Raw genomic sequence first — 20,377 nt, 5'->3', positions numbered from 1 at the left:
TAAACTACATATGTAATTCATATTACATTACTACCAAAGAACACTGTCTGTGTGTAGGATTTAACTCAGCTGCCTGGTGACTTAGTGCACCCACTTCTATGAGGAGATAATGACAAAACCTGAGGCTTACACATTGCCATTTTTCTCAATATGTTGTCTTTGTGCTCTTTAAAAGATAAGAATTTATTAAGCAGAAAATAAATTATAAAATTCTATATACATTTTTACCTCCTAAGGCAGATGTTTACTATTAATTCACCTATCAAAATCACTGGTATCATGGGAAATTAATGAAAGACCATAGTTTGTTAAAAACAAACTATTAACATTACAAAATTTTAACACTCTAAGCTTATAATTGTAACAAACAATTTAAAACACAGTTGTAGCTACATAGAAATCTGAAACAGAAGAGAATACACCAAGTAACAGTACTCATGGTTGGGTAATAAAATTTAGCACGATGTTTTAAAATTTACTTTCTAAATTGCTGTGACAGCAATTCTTACAGTTAAAACAAGAAGTAATCTAATTAATAATTTCAAGTCAAATAAAATACAAAATCATAAAACCTCTGTAAATAAAGTGTTATAATAAACCAAGTACTACAGAGTTAATATCTAAACAAAAAAAATAAATACAAAATAAAATTTTAAATTGAATTAAAAAATAAAAGTACATATACCTAATTTCCCAGAATGTCTCTACAGGAGCATCAGGATTCCACAAATCAATGCTATCTAACTGATGAAGAACCAGTAAAGCCTGAATTTTAAAAAAAGAGAGAGAAGAGTTATTCAAAAGTTTTTTTGTAAATCGAGTTATTTAATTGCAGTCCTAGGACTAACACACAGTATAAAGCAAAAGAGAAAAAAAACTCTGAAGAACCCAAATCTCTAGGGAATAAATGTAGAATCAAATTATTTTAATTCCTATCATTCCTACTTTAAATGGCATACAGGGATACAGTTGAATGATGAATTCAGAGGAGCAATGTATACATGTAAAATTGCTTTAAGACGACACAAACTAATTTCAGTTAAGTGTCAAAGAACTCAGTGGAACAAAAAATTAATCCCTAAGTAAGGAGAGCTCACCAAAATTAATACACACAACAACATTTTACTTCAAAGCCAAAAGACAAAGTAGAAGTTATCTTGCTCACCACAAATTCTTTTGGAACAGAAAAGATCAATTATTTCCAAAGACAAGAGAGAGAGAGGAGCAAAACAGGTTCACACTTCATAGATTATTCATTCTAAAATATTCCAATTGACAACAGAATTGAAATTGGAATTCGGTTTACAGAACATTAACAGGAATTAAATAATTTACTTAAAACATACAACTAACATACAAAAACACTATTATTAAATAAATTAAAACCATCAAAGTATAAAGAGTAAAACTAGACTCTTCCTTGAAACCTGCCCTATCCTAACTCCAATTCCACAGTGCTTCCCCCAGAGGGACACCACTGAGCTGTGCATAGTTTTCTCAATCCTTGGTCACTATATTTGGTGATTCTTTACTCCTCTTTAAAGCCTTTTATTAAAACTCCAATAATTATTTGGAACACATAATGAGAACTGATTTCTTCCCTTAAAAGTAAATCAAATGCTTAAACTGCTAATATTTGCATTGATAATCTGCCTTACATTAGGAAAAGATATACAGATGTCTAACCTTAGACCATTTTATAATTCTAAAACTTATGATATAAAGATGAGACCTATATTATCTTATTTCAAACATTACTGTAATTACTTTTAGATAATGAAAACTTCAATTCATTGCGAGACTCTTCAAAAATTATGTAGTTTATAGCTCTCATACCAAGGAGAAACCAACACAAATTTATATTCAGTTGTCACTATTGTGTAAAAACAGTACAATTTACTGATACTTTTAAGTGGCAAATTCTCTATAGTTATGTTTGAAGAAACACTTTAACGTAATGAAAGACAATGTGTTAGCCTTTTCCCTGCCTTAATATGATTGCTTTTCTTGGTATGTTTCCTTCCATTTTATTTTCCACATATATTTTAACAAAGCTGTGAACATAGTATACTCATTCGACATTTCATAAACATTTTTCCATACTGCCATGTGATCTGCATATTTTAATGGATGTTTAATAATTCACCAAGTTGAAATATCATTCTGTCATTGAATATTAACCTGTTCTCTTACTAATGAATATTTTAAATTCTCTAATATTCTCTCATTATAAGTCAGAGCAATAAGCATATATATATATATATGAGTGTGTACCTTTCCCTTTTGAATTGTATTCACAGGATGAAAAAAATACAGGAATGGAATTATTTGGACAAAAAAATGGATATTTGCCCAACTTCTGCCAAATACTGTCAAATAAATACTGTCTTCCAAAAAGAATGCAAGGAGTATACCAATTTATAGGTCCAAGAGCAATGTACACAAATATAAGCGATGAGTAAAACAATGCTACAACATTTCTGGTAAAATGAAACATACAATACAAACAATAAACTACCATATCTTTTAAGTATATAGCTCAAAGAATTTTTACGAATGTAGGTAACTCCATGTAACCATTACCCAGATCAACACTGTCAGTGCCTAGAAGCCCTTTTCATATTCCCGTTAATCACTAGTGCTTGACAAAGGAAGCCACTGAACTGACTTCTACCGCCATAGATTATTACTGCCTGTTTGTTATTTATATAAAGGGAATCATACCATATGTTCTCTTTTGTGTTCGGCTGTTCTCACTGAACATTATGCTTGTGATACTGATTCATCCATGCTCTGCATTTAGCAGTAGTAGCTCATTCTTTTTTCACTGTTGTAATCAATGGAATGAATATAACCAAAATTATTTATCTATTACTGTTGATACACTTGAGTTGTTTCCAGTCTTTTGGGGTGGGGGGGGTGAGTGCTATTACAAATTATACTGCTATTAATATTTTTCATATGTATCTTTTGGTAAACATACATATGCATTTCTATTGGATACATACCTAAGAATAGAATTGCTAGGTCATTCGTTTACTTTGTAGATATCACAAAAACAATTTTTAATAGTGGTTGTACTAATTTACATTCCTACTAGCAGAGTGTGAATGAAAACATAACATAGTCATTTGATATTTCATAAAGCTTTTTATTACTGATTTTGGTATTTCATAAAGCTTTTTATTACTGATTTCTAGCTTAATTACACTGTTGTTGCAAAAAAATTCTGAATGATTTCAATCCTTTAGAATTTGTTGATACTTAATGCTGATATATTTAATATTCCATGCGTACTTGAAAATAAAGTATTTATTGAGTGCAATGTTCTATGTATGTCAAATAGTTCATATCTGACATAACCATGTTGTTCAAATCTTCTATCCTTACTTTTTTTTTTTTTTTGGCTTGTTTATTCTACCAGACTTTAAGAAAAGTATGCTCAAGTATGCCACTAAAACTGGACTTGTCTATCTCTACTTTTACTTCAGCTATTTTTATTTATTTTGATTTATACTTATTTATATATATTATTTATTTGTTTTTAAGGTCAGACAGTTTTATTTTGTAATAATGAGATGTCCCACTTTATCTCCAGTGATGTTTCCTGCTTTAAACTCTGTATTTGTGTATTACTCCAGCTTTCTTGAGTTCATGTTTGTGTGGCATATTTTCCTAGCCTTGTAATATCAACCCCTCAGTGTCTTTATATTTAAGCTGTCTCTCTCATAAAGAGCACATTGTAAGATTTTTGCACTCTTTGGTATTCAGCCAAGAGAAATGAAAGCATATGTGTAGACAAATGTACAAATCTGTACATACACATTCCTAGTTTTATTGGTAATAGCCAAAAACTAGAAACAACACAAATATCCATCAACAAATAAATAAACAAATCGTGCTCTGGCCACCAAATGGAACACTATACAGCAATATACATGCGGTAACATAGATGAATTAATGGTAAGCATGCAGAGTTAAAGAAGACAAACAAAAAAAGTACACTTTATAATTCCACTTATATAAAAGGCAAGTTAGCCTGCAACAACAGAAAGCAGATCAGTGGTTGCAGGGGAAGGAGGGGAGTAGACAGGGCATTAAGAGGAGAGGAAGGAAGGGAACACAAAGGAGCACGAGACAACTTTCAACAATGATGGATATGTTTGTTCACCTATCTGGCCACTAACAGGTGAATAAATTGTGCTTTAATCATCAAACAGAATACTTATCAACAAAAAAAGGAACTAACACATGTAGTATCATGGACAAAGCTCAAAAACTTGTGAGTGAAAGAGGCCAGATGGAAAGAAATACATAGTCTAAGATTTCATTCATATGAACTTCCAGAACTGGCAAAACTAATCTATGATAGAAATCAGACCAGTGGTATTTGGGACAAGGAGTGGGGGCACAAGACATAGGAGAACTTCCCAGGTTGACTAGCAATAGTCTAAATCTTCTATGATTTCTATTATATGTAAATTATACCTCAATAAAATTGATTTAAATTTTATAACAGTATATTTATAAAGCTTCATAAAACTCTATTTAGCAATCAATATAAAAAATTTTTTTAAGTCAACTGTATTCACACCCACTAGGATGGCTATAATCCAACAGACAGACAACAAGTGTTGACAAGAATGGAGAAATAGAACCCACATACACTGCTGGTGGGAACAGAAAAGGATACAGTCACTTTGGAAAACAGTTTGGTCATTTAAAAAGTTAAGCAGTTAACCATATGACCCACCAATTCCACTGGTAGGTATACATACCTAAGACATATATCCACACAAAAACTTTTATACAAATTTCATAGCAGTATTATTCATAATAGCAAAAAAATAGAAATAATACTAAATGTCTATCAACAGATGAATAAACAAAATGTCATATACACATGCACTGGAATATCATTTGGCAATAAAAAACAATGAAGTATTGTTACGTGCTACAATATGGATGAACCTTGAAAACATTATGTTAAAGAAGCCAGAAATAAAAAAGCCACATATTTTATGATTCCGTTTATATGAAATAGCTAGAATAAACCAATCTATAAAGACAGAAAATAGATTAGTGGTTGCCAGTGGCTGGGGTGACAGGGAATGGAGAATGGCAGGGTTTCATTTTGGGGTGACAAAATGTTTCAGGATTAGACAGTGATGATGATGGCTGCACAACCTTGTGAATATACGGAAAAACCCTTAACTGTATACTTTAAGAGTAAACTTTATGATATGTGAATTAGATCCCAATCTAAAATTCAATATATATTTTAAGAACTCCAAAAAGTCAGCTGCAATCAGAACATTTTGAGGTTTTGTATTAAGTATCAGAATTTGCACAATGTTTCTGCTACAAGAGATATAAAGCAAGTAAACCCCTTCTTCCTCCACAGACTTCATAAAACAGCATACAGACACAAACATACCATTTCTAGAAATGCCATCTCTGACAGATGTCCATAAATGACATCTTATCACTCATAGAAACCACACATGAAAGAAACATGAAGAATGTACATAGTTACAACCTTTCCTTCAAGAGTCTAGAATTCATCTCCCCTCACCTCCATTGCTTCCTGAGCAATCTCTGGCATGTGTGACTGAGGGACCAGCTGGACGAGCCCTGTTATTAACTCCGCTGTACTGCCTTGGGTTTCAGGCCCCTGTTTTCTTGGATTCTGCAGAGAAAAAAGCAAGTTCAATTAAAAAACTGTATCTACCACTTGACAGGAGCTAGAGAGAAAAGAGAAGGGAGAATGCCTGTTAATGGGTACACAAGGCTTCTTTTTAGGGTGATGAAAATATTCTAGAATTAGTGGTGATGCTGCACAATCTTGTGAATATACTAAAGACCAGTGAATAGTACACTTTAAAATGGTGAATTTTATGGTATGTGAACCACAGCTCAATAAAATACAATAATTGTGGAATTTTTTTAAAAGTCAAAACTGGGGGCACCTGAGTGGCTCAGTCGGTTAAGTGTCTGCCTTCAGCTCAGGTCATGATCCCAGGGCCCCTGGGATCGAGCCCCGCATCGGGCTCCCTGCTCAGCAGAGAGCCTGCTTCTCCCTCTGCCTGCCCCTCTGCCTATCTGTGCTCCGTCTCTATCTCTCTATCAAATAAATAAATAAAATATTTTTTTAAAAAAAAGTCAAAACTGCTTTTGTTAAGGATTCACTTAATCTACATCTATAGCGTTCCTTCATGTGAATGATGTCCAGAGAAAATCCTAATGAAAAGAAAACAAAAACTAGGAATTAATTAATTTCTTAATTAAGAAATTATATCAATATAAGGAGTAGATAATTTTTTTTTCACTAACACTACACTGGCTAAATAATATACCTCTGGTTTGTAACTGATCAAAGACAAAGAACGTGCACGGCACGATCACCCTGGGCAACCCTCTTGTCTAATATAAAGCATCTGCCCCAATCCATCCAAGGCTGGAATCCACCCCTCCGGATGCCTGTACTTTTTCATTGTGGAAAAACATTGTATACTAAGGAAAGCAAATCAGTGGCATATATAAATGCAAATGTCTACCTAAAGAGACTAAAATGCTTCCTGTACCTTGGAAGCATCTATTTACACTTCAAGAATATATGGTTCTTTTTAAAGATTTACTTATTTTAGAGAGACGGTGGGTGGGGGGAGCAGAGAGGGAAGGAGAGAGAGAATCTCAAGCAGACTCCCTGCTGAGCATGGAGCCTGAAGCCGGCCAGGGCTCCATCTTATGACCCTGAGATCATGACCTGAGCCGAAATCAAGAGTCAGACGCTCAACCCACTAAGACACCCAGGCGCCCCTATATGGTTCACTAAGTGGGACCAATGCAACATGTGCCACTATTTTACTTTGCTAACTGTGGATTCTTTCCCATTATAATGATTAAGGTAAACCCTCATCCCAGAATATCTGTAATTCAAAACTATTAGCCTACTTTATAAAATTTAGATTCATTCACACATAATAACATTTATTGGATACCAAAGACATGGCAAGTTAAAAAGATGTGTTTCCTACCCTCTTGGAACATGTGGTCTGGTGGGAAAGACAGACATCAATAAAATCACCAGACCAACAACTGTAAAACTGCAAACGAGAGAAGAACTGCAAGGTACGTGCTGCTAGGAGCACCTTACTAGAGAAAGGGGGCACAGTCAGGGAGGCTCCCTCCGGGTAGTGAGAGCAGGTCCGAATGAGCTGGAATTATGCATAGAAAGAGGAAAGGGAAGCATATCATAAGCCAAAGGAACAGCAAGAGAAGGTATGAAGGAATGGGATAAGTGATATGGAATGAAGACTGAGCACCACTACAATTAAAAAGAAAGAGAAAAATAGGATGCTAAATGTGGCAGAAGTGGTAGGTGGGAGTCAGACTTTGCATGCCCCTATAGGTCTATTTGAAGTTTGGTCTTTATTCCAAGAGCAATTTCAACTAAAAGGTTCTAAGCTGGGCAAGAGACATGATAAGATTTGCTTTTTAAAGACATCACCATAACTTTAACTTCAGTGCAAAGAAATGTTTACAGGAAGGTAGACGAGGGTACAAGCTGGGCCTTGAGGAGGGCTGACAGAATAAGAGCAGTACGCATTAGGGCAGAGATGGTAGGGATGGCAGACAATAAAATCACATGACCTTAAAAATACCATGACTGACATCATTTAGTAGTTATTCTACACTTCTCCTATTTACTACAATTTAGAATTCTTCATGTAAATAGGAAATAATTAAGTATTTATTTATTTTTAAAGATTTTACTTACTTATCTGTCAGAGAGAGCGAGTGTGCACCCAAGCAGTGGGGGCGGCAGGCAGAGGAAGAGGGAGAGGGAGAAGCAAGCTTCCCCAAGCAGGGAGCCCAATGTGAGACCTGATCCCAGGAACTCGGGATCATGACCTGAGCCGAAGGCAGACTCTTAACCGACTGAGCCACCCAGGCGTCCCTACAATTAAGTATTTACAGTGAATCACTATTTTAACTTACCTTTGGTTACGCCGAGAAAAGTTGCTTCACCACTAGATGGCAGCAAAGAAAATAATTTCAATATTAAATGACTTCTGGCTAAATTTCAACCTTGGAAAACAGCAAGTTTTGTTTAAATTCTTGTTCTTTGACTAATGAAATACTTAACACTGAAGGCACCAGTGGCTCTGGTGCATTCTTTACCCTGACGTATAGCACTGCAGAGCGATGTGAATTATATTACATCAAATGCATGATGAAATCCCACCGAAAATAACTTGTGCTACAAAGACGTGAGGAGAAAGGGGATTTGATTACTTTCATAGTCTCACTGAGAAGACTTTATGGAATTTTCCATGCCAGATTCTAATAACTTATTCTATGAAACTCCCAAATTTGGATGGGCTTCTTTAAAGAATTCAAAATATCACAGGCCATCCTTTGGCATTACTAATCCCTTTAGGAATTCTGTGTGTGTCCCTCTCTCCCCTTTTGTTTCTCTGCAGAAAAACTACTCATGTACACATTTTTTAAAATTCAAGGGGTTCACAGAACTCCTGAAAATATGGACATCAAGTAATGAACCCCTATATATAGTAATTTGAAAGCACCTTATCAGCACTTATAAAACCTATTGCTAAACAAAGCAGTAAGAAATTTTTCTGGACGCTGCTCTCCAGGGACTGCAGCAACTTCAACAAAGGTTAAAAAGGTTATCCTATGACCTTCACAATACAAAACGGTCATATTTGGGGTATTAATAACATTAATATTAATGTCAACTGTCTTTTATTAATAGTAATAATAGTTGACATTTATTTGGTGCTTATTATGCATTTATTAAAGATTGTTCCTAAAAGCATGAGTGTACTATCTCAAGCTTCTTAACAATCTCTCTGAGACACGAACTATTATCATCATTTTGAGAAAAGGAAGACACAGAGAGGTTAAGTCACCCAAATCACATCGCTGGTTTGTCTCCAGAGCCCATGCTTTTAATCGCTTCATATAACTAGCACTCATTTACATCTGGTAGTTCCTAACTACTTTGTGTACGACAGTGTTGCCCTCAGGAATCAAATACCATCTAAAGCTGCAAAGACAGAGTTATGACAATAATTAAGTGCTAACCACACCCATCTGCACCCCCTTCTCCTTCCAATATAGTATTTGCAGGCAAAGCCAGTGATAATAGGTTGATGACAGAAGAAAGGGAAATAAAAAAGCTAAGTGGTCTGGCAAGCCCAACTGGAGATTTAAAAACCAACTGTGAACAAGAGAAAGGACTTGGATTTATGTTTGCTTCATCACCTCCACCCCCACCCCAGGATAATGTCTAACTAATATAAACCTGGTCACAAGGCAAAGAAAGAAGAGCTCACAAAAATATGTTAGTTTAATGATAGGGAAAATTAAGAGAAAAGGTTAAGAAATCTACAGTAGTATTACAGAAATGTAACTTCTCTGTAAGTTAGTTTTTTTTAAAGATGTCTTAGGTTTCAAGCATCATCAGAAAGGATCAGGAGTGTTCTTTAGCTAGTAATCATCTCCTAAGTCTTGGCATTTTACTTAAACCAAATTAAGTTAGTGTAGTAATTTCAAGGCGTTTCATAAAAAATACTTACACAAAGCAAGAGCTTTGGATCTGCATGAATTAGTTTCACCATGGACAAGAGAAGATACTTATAGCTTCTTGTCTCCAGGTCTGTAGGTTTTTCTTTAAATTTAAGGCTTGTTACTTTTTCTTTAAATGTAAGACTCTAAAAATAAAAACAAAAACATGTCATCATCTTGTAAAAATCAGACATCAAATTCAAGACAATAGCTAACTTTTAAAAATAAACCCATTATAAAAAAGCTTTGAAAAAACAGCCATTTTATACGACCATATGTGTGGTATGAGTACAAACATCCAAAAGTATAAGGTTAATATTACTAAGCTTAAAAAACAAATGAAAACTATTTTTGCAACATTTATATTATTCTTATATATATCTAATAAAGCTTAAGTGACAATTTATTAAAAACACTAAACACTTTAATTGACTCCTAAGTAAAAGAACAATTTTCCAAAATGTGGAAAACATTAGGGATAAAATATTTAGTCTATAGCTCTCACAAATACATACACGGACCTATTCATTTAACAAACATTTATCCCACACAAATATTGCATAGAATCTACATTAATTTTATTTTTTTAAAGATTTTATTTATTTGAGAGAGAGAATGAGAGAGAGAGAGCATGAGAGGGGGGAGGGTCAGAGGGAGAAGCAGACTCCCTGCCAAGCAGGGAGCCCGATGCGGGACTCGATCCCGGGACTCCAGGATCATGACCTGAGCCGAAGGCAGTCGCTTAACCAACTGAGCCACCCAGGCGCCCCGAATCTACATTAATTTTAGTAAGATGCATCATTAATGTACCACAAGAAATGAAAAACCACTTAAGACACCAGACAAATAAGATGTAGTCTCAGTTTCAGAGATGTTAAAAACTAAAAGTGTTTCTTAGACATGATGAAATATGCTATATTGGCAATCTCTGTAATTTAATAGTTTAATTGTAAGTTTTGCTTTTTCCTTCAATGGCATTCCACCTCTCTCAAGTTATAGAATGCATGTATTTTGCCTGAAGAACATTAGTAAAACAGAAAAAGAACTCTTTGACAAAGATAAGTCATGAAAAATGTGCTTCAATTACAGAGATACTACGGTAGATGCTGTGCTGATACCATAATTATGAATGTTACTCAACCAAAAATCCAACAATTAGCTCCTGGACACAAAACCACCTCTTTCTATTGTTATAGATCATTTTCCTTTTTCCTTTAAAAGGGCATAAAAATTTCAAGTTCTGGCACATATGCCTTTATTTATTAATGTTTTTAGTTTTAGATGTACAACATAGTGACTTAATACTTAAATACATTCCAAAATGGTCACCACAATAAGTCTAGTTACCATCTGTCACCACACAAAGTGGTTACAACATTATTGATTATATTCCCTATACTGTGCATTATGCCCCAAAGTCTTATTTTATAACTGAAATAAAGTACCTCTTAATCCCCTTCACCTTTCATTGATCCCCCACCCCCAACTGCCCTCCCTTCTGGCAACCATCAGTTTGTTCTCTGTATCTATCAATCTGTTTCTGTTTTGTTTTTTAGATTCCACATGTAAGTGAAATCATACGGTATTTGTCTTCTCTGACTTACTTCACTTAGCATAATACCCCCATGGTCCATCCATATTGTTGCAAATGGCAAGATTTCATTCTTTTTTATGGCTAATATTCCAGTGTGTATATAAACCACATCTTCTTTTTTTTTTTTAGTTCTATTATGTTATATTAGTCACCATACAATACATCATTAGTTTTTGATGTAGTGATCCACGATTCATTGTTTTCGTCTAACACCCAGTGCTCCATGCAGTACGTGCCCTCCTTAATACACATCACCAGGCTAACCCATCCCCCCCACCCCCTCCCCTCTAAAACCCTCAGTTTGTTTCTCAAGTCCATAGTCTCTCATGGTTCATCTCTCCCTCCGATTTCCCCACATCTTTTTTTTTTTTTAAGATTTTATTTATTTATTTGACAGACAGCGAGAGAGGGAACACAAGCAGGGGGAGTGGGGGAGGGAGAAGCAGGCTTCCCATGGAGCAGGGAGCCCCATGCGGGACTCAATCCCAGGACCCTGGGACTCATGACCTGAGTCGAAGGCACATGCCTAATGACAGAGCCACCCAGGCACCCCTCCCCACATCTTCTTATCCATTCATCTATTAATGGACTTAGGTTGCCTCCATATCTTGCTATTGTAAATAATGCTGCAATGAACATAGGGGTGCATGTCTTTTCAAATTAGTGTTCTTGTTTTCTTCAGATAAATACCTAGGAGTAGAGATGTTGGATTGTACAGTATCTCTGTTTTTAATTTTTTTTTAAAGACTTTATTTATTTGACAGAGAGAGAGCGAGAGCAGGAACACAAGCAGGGGGAGTGGGAGAGGGAGAAGCAGGGTTCCCGCAAGCAGGGAGCCTGATTCCTGGGATCATGACCCGAGCCGAAGGCAGACGCTAATGACTGAGCCACCCAGGCGCCCCTTATTTTTTATTTTTTGAAAAACCTCCATACTGTTTTCCATAGTGTCTGCACCAATTTACATTCTGACCAACAATGCGCTAGGGTTCCCTTTTCTCCACATCCTGCCAACACCTGTTATTTCTTGTCTTTGTTCTAATCATTCTGACTAGTGTGAGGTGATATATCACTGTGGTTTTGATTTGTACTTCCTTGATGTTTAGTGATGTTGAGCATGTGCCTGTTGGGCATCTGTATGGCTTCTTTGGAGAAACTGTACATACACAGATAAAGGCTATCCAGCATCTATGCACCCATAATAAAAAAGTCCAAGTAAATGGGCTGTCTTTCAAAGGCAAAAAGTGGAGATGCATAACTTTACACACAGCCACAATTCTCAATGCTTAAGTGTAAGATGCATATGTTAGTTGCCCAAGAATGCTGAAGGGTTTTGGTCCTCAAAGGGGAAAACAGCTATCTAATATACACATTAATGCTTAAGAATGTCACGACAAAAAAACAAAACAAAAAAAAATGTCACTACAGAAAAGAAAAACAAAACTTAAAAATACCGTTTGCTTTTACATTTATAATCCTGTTGTAAATATCTTACCAAATGTACTTAATAAATTCCGCTTTTACTGTTTGCTCCCATTAAATTTTATTTTATTTTTTTTTAAGATTTTATTTATTTATTTGACAGAGAGAGACACAGCGAGAGAGGGAACACAAGCAGGGGGAGTGGGAGAGGGAGAAGCAAGCTTCCCGCTGAGCAGGGAGCCCGATGCAGGGCTTGATCCCATCATGACCTGAGCCGAAGGCAGACGCTTAATGACTGAGCCACTCAGGCACCCCTCTATTCTTTTTTCATTCTAAGTCATGGTAACACCTTAGATCAAAGTGATCAACTTTCACTAAACAAATTTATTTACTAAGTTGTAACTTAGCATAACTGTTCTTCCCTGATGCAGCCATTGCACAGGAACACAGAGAACAATTAACAGATATAATAGTTATCTCTTATTCAGTAATCATTTTCAAAAACCTAATAGTTCAATTATGTCATTTTTTTTTTTTTAAAGATTTTATTTATTTATTTGAGAGAGAGAGAGAACATGAGAAGCAGGGAGGGTCAAAGGTAGAAGCAGACTCCCCGCTGAGCAGGGAGCCCGATGCGGGACTCAATCCCGGGACTCCAGGATCATGACCTGAGCCGAAGGCAGTTGCCCAACCAACTGAGACACCCAGGCGCCCTCAATTATGTCATCTCTTAATCTCAGGTATCAGCATATAAATTTTATTCCAACACTGCTGCCTAATATGGAGTAAGGACTTGAAAGGGTTAAATAAAGTTTTCAGTTCAAATATCTTTTAATTAATGACCATTAGGGGGTTATATAAAATCAGGAACAACATGCTAAAGAAGAAATATATTTCTTAACTAGAAATGTAAGAAAAATAATCCATTCAGTAATTTACTGATTGGCCTTCCATACTACAGATATTAGTAAGAATCCAAGCTGGTACATGCTCTTTGGCCAAAGAAGAGAAGCTGTCATGCCCAGCAATAAATTCATTAATCAGAATATTTAGCTGCCTATCAAGGGCTTAAACCATTTGTTAACTTATTTAAGACTATGACTAAATTACAGGCATGTAAGAGCATTTGCTGAGCCAGGATCTCTTTAAGAAGCAAAATGTGCATAAATTACACATATTTGTGAAAATGCATACATCTATTATTAATTGACTACCTTAGTTTTAAAACAGTAAAGAATTAGTGCTAAAAAAAGTATTTCAAACTTCTAAAAATACTGCAAAGGTATAAAATGGAGAAGCTATGGCTCAATGTTCATATGGAAAGACTAAAAAGTTTAAATGCCAAAGAGCTCAATCCAAGATTATTATTATTATTGCATTATTATGCGATCTTAAACTATATTAGTAGAAACATGGTATGCAGGCACAGCAGGTTAATGGCATTCTTCAATTATACCACACCTGGAACATGAAAATCTGATCTTAATATGTCATTTTAATTGAAAAAAAGGTGTTAGGTTGAATTCTTTCCAAAAGAGAAGCAAATCAAGAAAGAAATTCATTCACTCATTCAACAAATATGTACTAAATGCCTACTACATGCCAGATACTATTCTAGGGGCCAGGAACCCAATGTCTGACAAGCCAGAAAGCGCTCCTGCTTTGATCAAGCTAATGCACAAGTGAGGGAAGACAGCTGAAGAACTGGACAGACACTGAAATGAATGTCAACTATTCACTAAACATGTGACTATTTGTCACTCATTAAACATTATTTGTGCAAATCAAACAGTACACACACACATAGCCCACAAGCTCTTAAAGAAAGCTAAATAAAATCCCTCCCAATGCTAAATCATATAAAAATAAAAAGAAACCTTAGGAGTACAGGGTAACTTTATTGAAATATCTGCAGTGCTGTCTTAATGGAAGAATCAGAAGTTTTCTATGGAGCTTCAGAAAAAGAGAGGATCAGTGATGAATGGGAGTGATAGGGAGATGAGTCCATCTTGGTTAAAAAAAAAAAAAAAAACCTTCAAACTGCTCTTTCCTATAAGAAATACATCCACCTCCAGAAAATACAGGATGGTTTATAAAGCCTTCTTACAGATTGAACTCCATGACTGCTACTTCTGCAGCAAGACAAAGGCTCAGGTTTATCAGAGACACGAATCATCTGAGGCAATGCAAAGGAGGACAACCCACTGAAATTGTCATGTAATACAGCAGTTCTCAGTTGGGGGCAACTGTCTCCCAGGGGAATGTGGAAACGTCTGGAGACATTTTTGGACTAGCAGGACTGGTACTACTGGCATGTAGTGGGTACAGGCTAGAAATGCTGCGAAGCATTCTACAACATATAAGATAGTCCCCTACAACGTTCCAAAATATCAATAGTGCCAAGGTTGAAAAACCCTGATGTCACATATTTAAACCATGTATTATGAATTTCTGTGTTTCCATACTTGATGGCCACCTGTAGTGAGCTCTTTATTAGAAGTTTTCAAGCAAAAGCTACAAGACTGGCATCTCTGTGAGAGAAAGTGCCTTGTCTGTTTAGTTCGTCATGCTTCCCTGGTGTTAACACTATGCCTGGCAGCTTGTGGAAGAGCTCAATATTTCCACATTTGTTGTCTGACTATTCACTCACCAGGTTTAAGAGGGGTATGATTCACCTTAAGGATCATCTAAATTATAAAATTTTATTATTCTAAAAAATTATTTCATATTAAATCTGTTCCTTTTTCTGATAAGAAGATCAGCCAGAAAGCTCTCCTTCAGCCACTACGTACAATTATATACATATGTATATATATACATATACATACATAACAAAAATTTCATACATATATAAATATATAAACAGCTTAAGAATGATTTTACAAACCAAATATATACTGAAACTTTCAGAGAATAATAGGAAATAAAAACTAAATTCTTATCATAGGTGTCCTTGGACCAAAAGAAGTCTAGTTATGGCTGTTATGAAATAACTTCCAGTAATACAATATGTTGCTCCTAGAATCGGTTAATAAGTAGAGCTAAGAAGTAAAATAACTTCTAAATGTAGGGGACATTTTCAGAATACCAATCAAATTTTGTCTTTATTCAAAAGAATAATTTAGTTTCATTTTCGTTCAGTTCTCATGCACAGAAAATTAAATTGCAGATGGCTGGTAAACTGTATATTGAAATTAAAGTGGAAGTGAATATTAACTTTCTAACAATTTTTATTGTTGGAGGCCATCAATTTTCTATAAGAAGTAGAAAACTTAAAACAAAAAGTCAAAGTTCTAATTTCCTAGAAGATATTTAGAATGAGTAATTGTTAAACAATTTATTTTAAGTCATTTTCCAAAACAACTTTTTAAATGTCTAGTTAAATGATATTTAAGTAACTATCATTTAAAATTTATCTCCAATTAACTTAGAGTGAAATTTTCAATTTTCTAAAAAGTTAAGTACTTGGTATCACAAAAAGTCAACTAAAAATAACTTTGCATTTTATTTATTTTACTTAATAAAACATAACTGCCATGTTCTTTGGCTCTAATTTTTTAGACTAAATAACCCCAAAATATATGGTATAGCAAACTTCTCTACTTGAACGTCTGAGATAAATAATCCTCAGAAACAATTACTGATGACTGCATAAGACTGAACAATAACTGTATTAAACCAAAATATTTTATTGAGTAAGGGAACTTGGCAAAAGAGAAGCATGCCAGGGAGGAAGCTGTTTAAATTATAAATGTGAAGTGGCTAATTTACTAGATAAAACCAATAGGTAAAAACATGCTACATTTTCATCTGAAATGACATGATGTGACTATAACAGTAACTACACACAGAAAAGTCAAAGAAACCAACAACTTTTCTGAGGTAGTTACAATGGGTCATACTTACAGCCACAGAAGCCCACTGCCATGCAAAACAGTGACTGGTTGGCATCTGATCATGTGAGCGACAGCAGCCAATAAAAATAGAAAATAAGCAGAAGACAAAGCACCACCAATCAATGTCAAGAGTTGCCATGTGTAATACTCTTGCTATACATAAATACCAAGAAATGACTTCTACAATCTGTAATTGTCTGTTTAAATTGGTTCCATATAAGTTTTAAAATTCCATTTAAGAATATTTATCTGTTAGATACCTAATTTAAAAACACTCCTTTTACTAAGTTTAAACACAAACTTCAATATCAAAGTGCCTATCATTTTTAAACACACAAAGCATATTTGCTGAAACATGAAATACTTTTATTTTAAATAAAAATGTTTAATTTTATTTCTAACTTCCTATGTGCAATGTTCAGCATCCAATGGGCAAAAACCGTGCATTAGTAGAAACATTCACTCTAACCCAGGAGTCAGGCTTCCCTTACTCATCCCCAAAGATGAGAAACAAACTAAAATATTTTGACTTATTAGGAAAAGTTACAGGAAAAACAAAGTAAGAGAGAAAAAGAAAGGAAGGAAGGAAGGAAGGAAGGAAGAAAGGAAGGAAGGAAGGAAGGGAATTTAAGATTTTAACAGCATTTTGTGAGAAAATTTCTCTAAGAAAATTAAGTTCAACCCACTGAAATAGTGAAAAACAAACACCATGGACTAGCATTGCAACAATACTGCGGTATACAACATACCATACTTATAGAAAAGAAGGGGCTCATTTGATTTTCTAAAATAATCAAAAAAGCAGGAATAGGATAGAGACACTGAAAATGCAATACGGAGAAGGTGGGATTCAAATTCATGATGAATCTTACCGGTGCCATCCGTATTGCTGGGTGTGCTCCACAACCCTGCACTGCTTTATGAAGTGTTTCACCAAACATGTTTCGAAGCTCAACTGAGTGACAGTATACAGCATCAATCTTAGGCCACCAATCCAATGCAGACTGTAGAAAAACAGAGACCATAAGAGACGAAAAGTAAAATTTGCATGAGTTATACATTCTGGTTAACACTGTAGCCTTATGTTTTATCCTTCTGTGAAAAACTTTCTAAGACCATGCAAACACACACCATGATTTCCAAAGTCTTCAAATAATATCTTTAATTCAAACACTAACCCATATTTATTTTAAAATATAATAATGAACATGAGACAAATTGCCACCTCCTGTGCATGAGCATGAGACTGTCTTTTTTAACTGATAAGCTAATGAATCTGAAAAACAGTCTTTAGAGAGCTAATTCTGTAGCCAATCTTTTTTTAAGTTTAACATTTTATACATTTCAGAGACATATGCATATATAGATAGTATATATTTTCCCACGTAAGAATGCTACTATCAAAGCTTTAAAAAAGATTAGTGGTTCAACACAATGTTGAAGGAACATGTGGCAAACCATCACTTATATGCCTACAAACAACAATGATAAGTACAACACAAAATTAGTAAATGAGATAAAACTATTAGTAAACCTAGAATCTTAAACTGATATGCAATGATGGTACAATACACAAAAAGACTAACGATCACCACAAAGACAAACGGATCATAACTAAATAGATTTAAAGGTAATAATTTTATGTAAATATTTGTCTATTTCAGTCTCACCTGTTTAGCTTTGGTTCTAGTTTCTAGTGCCTATTTTATTTGAATAGTGCCTAATTCAACTTTAAAATTAATTACTATGTTATGAAAATCACTAAAGCTATAAAGTCTATCAGTTAATACAAAAATGGATGAATTTTCACTCCATATGGAGATTATACAAGGCATGGGTCAACTTCAGACATAGGCTTCCAGCTTACTACACTCCCGGCTCCATAGGAAGCACCGGAAAGAATGACTGAACTAGCACAGGAAGAGGACTTAAGAGCATCACACCCTATTCCCAGGCTCCTTCTCATCCAAAATGAAGCTAAATTCTCAACTTCTGATTTCTTCACCCATAATTCTAAGAATATTCTAGGTAGCATCAAGTTATATTACCTTAACCTAAAATTAGATTATAAACTCTAAGTACTGGATAGTAAATTATACAATCAACTTAAAATACACAATTTGAATACTGAACTCTTATTTATAGGAAGGGCCCCCAAAAGCTGTGAGGGAAGAAATAAATTCTCTTTGGATAATGTGGTTGTTTCTGCTATTCCCCCAACTCTTACTTTATTTAAGCTAATTCCTAACAAACTATCAAATTTTAGTTTGGTTATATAATGGACTCTTTAAACTTTGGTCAATTTAGTCATTTGACTTGCCCAAGCAATCAACACAGCTTGATTTCCATATACTTACAAATTTATACAGCTTGTATTAATCAGCTTAAAATAACAAAGGCTGAATTATCACAAAATGCATTGAGATAAGGGTCCTACTACTCATTCTCCTGACCCCATAATATCTTGTCAGAAACTAATAACTAAAGAGAGATGCATCCCATATAACATCCTATCCAAACTATTATGCTATATCAATAGTTACTGAAATCATATCACCATACGAGATGCATCCTATAAAATAACATGATTTTAACTTAAGATTTAGTGATTGTCATTAAGTGCCATTTTTCATAATATAAATATTCGTTTTAATGTAAAAGTTAAAGATACACTTTCAAATAAATTATGCACTAAAAACTAGGCATCATGTAGTTGGCAAAAATTATAGTGTTTTAAGCAGTTACTAAATGTGTCTCTTCTCAAACTAGTCAACTAAAGTAGACATTCCTTTTTTTCCTCCTTGAAAACACTAAGTTTATTGCCAAACAAATGGCAATACTTTTACAAGTACATAGTATGAGCAAACTATGGCAATTCTTCAAGAGATTACTTAAATAAATTTTCAAGTGCCTTGGACAGAATTTATCCAAACTCTCAGGAGGAAGAGATCATGTCATTCTCAGTATGTGAGCTATCTATAAGGAAACTACAACTGCCATAAGGAAAAAACCAGAATACCAAGTACTGTACAGCTACAGCATGTCCCACTGATTGCTAAGATATCTGGGTCACATATGTGTATTACTATTTCTTTAATTTCCCAATTTTAACAACATACCTAATTTAACCTAAAGGAACCCAATAAACATTAAGTACGTAACACAGATCTTATAACTATAATTCATCTCTTATAGCATGCCATAATAAAAAAAGTGACAGTACTATGAGTACCATTTTCAAAGCTGACAGAAGTCTACAATATAATAAAATTCAAATAGTCAACAGATTTTCAGATTTCTTAGGAAGAAACAGAATATTTTAGATCTAAATGCTGTACTTATGAACTGAGTATGAATGTTTCCCAGAAAGAAAACAAAACTGCAAACCACTATCAATTCTAAATAAACCTCAAAAACATATCAAAAACTTTTATTTGACAATGTGACAGTAAGAAACAAAATCTGTGAATTTGGCTAAAGAACCATGGAAGAAAAGAACTTACAAGGTGTATTGAACCAAGAATCAATAAAAAGGAAATCTTACACTAAGAATAAATTAAGTTTAGGAGTCCAAATATCTAAGAAAAACTTCATGGGATTTCAAGACAAAGTATTTCCATAACGGTCTTCAGTGAGACTCTGTAATGGTCAATTCCATAAATCTGCATAGTTACTTTATGAATAGTCCTTTCAGTCAGAAAGTACTTCAGATTCAATATCTATTACCCTCAAACAACAGGAAAGAAAAAAACCAATCCTAACAAGAAACAATTTATCAAACATTCTATAATATGATAAAGTATCATCATTTAAAGTATAGCTTTAAGATACTTTACATACTCAAATTTATGCTTTTTGTCAAGCTATTCATTAA

The 20,377-nt window shown here is 34.5% G+C and overlaps 1 protein-coding gene across 2 annotated transcripts in view; it reads right to left on the bottom strand.

Moving 5' to 3' along the window:
- Positions 1-20,377, bottom strand: part of NF1 (neurofibromin 1) — a 289,204-nt gene that overhangs the window by 166,646 nt on the left and 102,181 nt on the right. For both annotated transcript variants that reach the window (XM_035027762.1, XM_035027763.1), the window contains exons 12-15: positions 17,376-17,507; positions 9,606-9,740; positions 5,576-5,689; positions 686-765 (exon numbers count right to left, since the gene is read on the bottom strand). In XM_035027762.1, coding sequence (XP_034883653.1) covers positions 686-765; positions 5,576-5,689; positions 9,606-9,740; positions 17,376-17,507 — 461 coding nt within the window. The remainder of the gene's footprint in view (positions 1-685; positions 766-5,575; positions 5,690-9,605; positions 9,741-17,375; positions 17,508-20,377) is intronic.

This window comes from Mirounga leonina, unplaced genomic scaffold, assembly GCF_011800145.1.
Source record: "Mirounga leonina isolate KUSES-001 unplaced genomic scaffold, KU_Mleo_1.0 Mir_200, whole genome shotgun sequence".
Taxonomy (NCBI): Eukaryota; Metazoa; Chordata; class Mammalia; order Carnivora; family Phocidae; genus Mirounga; species Mirounga leonina.
This window is presented reverse-complemented; position numbering and strand designations above follow the sequence as displayed.